General features: G+C 31.0%; 1 protein-coding gene across 1 annotated transcript in view; it reads left to right on the top strand.

The window, feature by feature from the left end:
• Positions 1-568: 568 nt before the first annotated feature.
• The window catches only part of LOC106464125 (zinc finger protein 271-like), a 33699-nt gene continuing 28854 nt past the window's right edge, over positions 569-5413 (top strand). Inside the window, exon 1 of the mRNA XM_022391803.1 lies at positions 569-987. Within this exon, the coding sequence (XP_022247511.1) occupies positions 951-987 (37 nt within the window). The 5' untranslated portion in view covers positions 569-950. The remainder of the gene's footprint in view (positions 988-5413) is intronic.

Raw genomic sequence — 5413 nt, 5'->3', positions numbered from 1 at the left:
GTGAGTGCTACTGACTGTCATTTAGCCCACGTGCACATAAGGTGTGTTCAGGTTCAAAATAGGAATTTTCTACTCTTGAAAGCTCGGTTACATACTTAAGTCTTGTTGATAACTCAAGGGGTAGGGAATATTTCAAAAACATTTACCTATTGTTTGATTGTTTTTAAGCACAAAGCCAAACATGAAATATTTGTACCGTGGTCACCACGGGTATCGAAACCCGATTTTTAACGTCATAAACCCAGAGTCTTACTACTGATCCAGTGTTTGGGAGGCATTTTTACCCTAACCTTAATTATTATTTTTACCGGTCGCTTTAGCCATTTTTCAGAGTATTTCATTCTGTTTAATAGTCATATTATAAAATATAGGTATAACATTTTTATGTATCCGTACACCACTTGTTTTTGTTCCGATAATTATTTTTAAATGTTATAATTTTTGCGTAAATGAAAACTGAAAAAACTTGGTTAAAAAAAAAGATTAATTATTAAGCATTAGTTTTGTATATGGATTAGAAATAAATATCCTAGTGACGTCGCTGTTGCGTTTGGTATTAACCCTTAAAGTGACCATAAAATAGGCCTTGCGTGAAAACAACACACGTTATTAAAAATTGGTGTTGATAGAAGTAAAACGTCAAAAGTTATGTAATAGTCTTAATATTACATTTTAATTTGTATATTTTCTGAAATCACTAGCAATAAACAAGTAAATCGTGGGTAGTGACATTTAATTTTTATATTGTTAGTTTGTAATCTACATGATCTACTCATGGGCAATACTGTTTAAAAGTATAATATTAAAAAGTAAAATTTATTAAAATACTACACAGTCTCAAAAATAGTAGTTTAGTACTACTACAAAGTTAAGTGTTAGCATTATATTTACAAATTACAACGTTGGATCTACTGTTCGTTAGTGTTAGTAACACTGACAGTTTGAGTTAGATGATAAAAGTAGACAACGTCAACGATGCATTCCAAGGTATTTAAAATAAAGTTAAGCTGATGTTTTGTTACTTATAGAACTGTGATAGAAATTAAAAAAATATTCTTTCAATGTTATTCAATTTACCAACGTTGGTTTAAGTTTTTTAACTTTATGTTGCACATTAATATCCCTAAAGTCACGGGTATTAACTTATTTTTTAAATGTAATGAAAGAGATTTTTGGAATATATTTTAATAATATTAGGATAAACAATGTTTAATATAATTAATAGCTCAAGCATAAAAAGTAGAAAAGTATTATAGATTTTTTGAAGGAAAAAATAAAGTAAATTAACATGAACAAATATAACATGATAAAGGTAAAAATTACAAACATGGTGTAGATTTGGTCACTTTTGTGTGAATAAAATCTAAAATATATTAAAGATCTCACACATTTGTGGTTCTTAGCTTGCATAGATTAAAAAGCCAATAGGTAAAATATGTTTCAGTTTGGAAAAGTGCTACTAGTTTATTTTCATGAGTGTAACTACATACGTAAAGCTAATTTGCAGCAGGTGCAAATTAGCTTTGTAGTAGTAAATAACATGGTTTCACTAGGTGAAAATATTACCTTACTAATTTTGTATGTTATTTGAAGAAGTTAGTACTTATGTTGATGAGGATAAAGGTGTAGATTTGGCATATCTTTATTTTCAGAAAATATTTGACAAGGTGCCACACAGACGACTTGTTAAAATATTATAGGTGTGTGGGAAAAGTAGGCTGACTGGATAGAGCATTGGTTGGATAGAAGAAAGCAGAGAAGTATTATAAATAGGATTCAGTCAAACTGGATTCATTTCATGAGTAGATTACTTCAGGGTGAAGTGTTAGGACTTTTGCCCTTTTTTGACTTACATCACTGACAAAAATGAAGAAATAATTGATAAAAAGTTGCTGATGATATTAATGTCTTGGATGTTGCAGAATGTAAGAAGTAGGCTGCTGCTTTCCAAAAGAATTTAGATTAATTGGTGATTTTTCGCAAATACATGAAAAATGACAAATAGGATTTTAAGTTGTATTTACAGAAGTATTGAATATAATAATAATAATAAAAGAACACAATATCGTATACAGCAATTAGTAAAGTACAACAGTTTTTTTCCTGCCAGAAGACAATGAGAGACTGAAGAGGATGCACGAATGTGTTGAAACTAGTTTCTCTGGTATCAGACGTCTGACAGTTTGTTCCGTTTACTGTGGTTTTTTTCACCACTTATTGAATGTAACTTCTAAAGAGGTTATAATTTTATTGTATGAGATACTGATTAGGCCTCATTTGGAGTATTGGATTCAGTCTTGAGCTCCTTAATTTAAGTAGGATATTGAATTGTTGGAAAGAGCTCAGAGGAGGACTACTAGGATGATACCTGGGATGGAAAGGTTGTAATACAAGTACAGGTTAAGAACTCTTAAAATAGGTGTTTAAAATTGTTAAGGAAATTGATAATGTCAAGACATCTGTTTCTTCACCTAATGATGAGAATGGTAAGGCTAGGGGACACAAACATAAATTTTGGCAGGGTAGGAGTCATATTCAGCTAAGACTATTTTGTTTTTCTAACATGGTGGCTGGCCTCTGGAATGGGTTGCCTTCAGATGTTGTGGAGGCAGTAAATTTAAACGAGTTTAAGAGAAAGCTTGATAAATATTTAAATGATAAGGGCTGATTTTGAGGCATTTATTATCATTTTAAAGTTTAGTGGATGGACCAACAGGCCTTTTGTTGTTCTTAAATGTTATGTTAATAAATATACAATATTTGCATTGGGTGCAAGAGCAAAGATCATTTGACCAAGTTATTACATTGACTAGTTAGTTGGTGTGAAAGTTATTTATTTCTTGCTTTTATTAGTATTACAATGTAAGTTTGGATTATTTTATGGAAAATTACCAAATTTATCAGCAGAGGAAGATATTCAAAAACCTGTGTTTTACCAATCTGTCAGAATTATGAAACTTGCAGGGAAAAGTTAATCAGTAAGATAGCTCCTCAGTCCACTTTTCTTTGAAAAGACACAAAAATTGTGCAAGGTTTTGAGAACCAGGAATCCCAAAGGATGGTGAGTCTTTTATTAACGACCAAATGAACTTATCAGATAATCACTGAAAACCTATTAATGACAGATTTAGTGAAGAGGAACAGAATAATAGTTAAATATTTTTATCAAATGTTTTTATACGCTCCAGTAAAATGAACAAGATTGTATATGTCTTGGGGAAAAAATAACCACACTTTTATATTAGGGTTGTTGTTTTAACAATACATGATGTTTCAGTTGAGGGTTGTTGTTTTAATAATACATGATGTTTGATGTTTCAGTTGAGGGTTGTTGTTTTAATAACATGAATATGGTAGTGTTTGATGTTTCAGTTGAGGGTTGTTGTTTTAATAACATGAATATGGTAGTGTTTGATGTTTCATTGAGGGTTTCTGTTTTAATAACATGAATATAGTAGTGTTTGATGTTTCATTGAGGGCTGTTGTTTGAGATTTAATGAATACTTGATGGCCATAGTAGTGACAACCATTGGGTGGTACATTGATTTTCTGATAAAGCTACAAGGTAGTGTAAAAATTAACTCGACGAGCTTGATGCTGTTTTGTAATAGAACACTGCTGAAGATGATAGGTTTAATATTTGTACTACCTGTAGACTTGATTAACAATGACTAATTTAAACTTTTGCTATGAATAAAATTTGTAGTATAGTAAATGGAATAATTATACCTGATGCTCTGATGATCAGTTGGATTTTTACTAGTAGGTTGTGATTTAAACAGTCGTTTAAAAATTAAATCTACTTCTATATTTTAATTCTGCATGGAATGACATGCTTTTTCAGTGTATTTTGATTACGGCATTTGCCTAATAAAGTCTCTTTTTTTTCTGATCCTTATTATTTGTTACATATATTCTTTTACTTCAGCAGGTTGGTGTTTTTTTGTACTATTCTATATTTCATCTTCACTTTAGTGAAATATTAGTCTCATTCCTTCATTTCCAGTCACATTAGTGGAGAATTGATTATTCATATATGCCTGTTTAAAATTAAATATTAATGGTTTTGCTGATTATAAGAAATGCTTAAGCTGCCTTATACACGGGCAGTAGACAATGATTGGTCAAAACGTATTCATTTGAAACAGGATCATACTTAGTCGTGCTGTGTGTGTATAATAAGTATCACAAAATTGTGCCTACTATGTTGTGGTAACCATTAAAGACCTTATTAAGGTTTGCCATTCTCAAACTGAAGTGCGGAAAGTGTAACAGTTGAGAATAGGTAAAACGTACCAGTGGTAAAAATATTCTACAGTGCACGGTACAGTCGTTAAGAAAGACAAAAACTTTTAGTAGTTTGGTATGCTAGGCCTAGTTATATTTAAAATCAATTTTTAAAAGATAGAATCTTTATAATTTTTTTTTTTAAATGTATGCCTAGTTATATTTAAAATAAATTTTTAAAAGATAGAATCTTTATAAATTTTATTCAAATTTAAAATTGCTGTTAGTTTTTGAATAACTAGGTGAGTAAAAGCAGAATATCAGCACAGTTAAACTTGTATTCTGGATATTGATGAAATGTTTTATAAAATATAAAACTGATCCATAAATTTTATTATTTTGATCTTGATCAGTGCCATAGAAGTTTTTTTTCAGGCACCTTGTGCTGTTATATTAAAAATAAAAAAACAAAACATTTTCTTGGCACAGTTAAAGATTAATGTAGTCACTAGCCCTGACATTGGTAACCATGTTACCAAAACTAGTCAGACCTTTAACAATATATTTCATTTTGATATAATGAAGTACAAAAAAAAAAATTAAACAGATTCTATAAATTAGAGGGGAAAAAAGCTCAGTTTTTGTTGCCCTTCTTGGACTAACTGTGGATTATCTACTCCATTATCTTTGTCCTCCATCCGACCTCTGTGTGTGTGAACAGTTTCCATGTGGGATCAGATGAGGAAAACTTTACATCATTAGCTGTGTTTTCCACATGACCTCTGTGTATGTGAACAGTTCCCATGTGGTATTAGATTAGGAAGACTTTACATCATTAGCTGTATTTTTCATCTGACTTCTGTGTGTATATGAACAGTTCCCTTTCCCTTGTGGAATTAGATTAGGAAGACTTTACATCATTAGCTGTATTTTCCACATGACCTCTGTGTATGTGAACAGTTCCCATGTGGGATCAGATGAGGAAGACTTTACATCATTAGCTGTGTTTTCCATCTGACCTCTGTGTATGTGAACAGTTCCCATGTGGTATTAGATTAGGAAAACTTTACATCATTAGCTGTGTTTTCCATCTGACCTCTGTGTATGTGAACAGTTCCCATGTGGTATTAGATTAGGAAAACTTTACATCATTAGCTGTGTTTTCCATCTGACCTCTGTGTATGTG

The sequence above is a fragment of the Limulus polyphemus genome, unplaced genomic scaffold (assembly GCF_000517525.1).
Source record: "Limulus polyphemus unplaced genomic scaffold, Limulus_polyphemus-2.1.2 Scaffold1565, whole genome shotgun sequence".
Classification (NCBI taxonomy): Eukaryota; Metazoa; Arthropoda; class Merostomata; order Xiphosura; family Limulidae; genus Limulus; species Limulus polyphemus.
The sequence above is the reverse complement of the archived record's forward strand: the minus strand, read 5'-3'. Positions and strand labels throughout refer to the sequence as shown.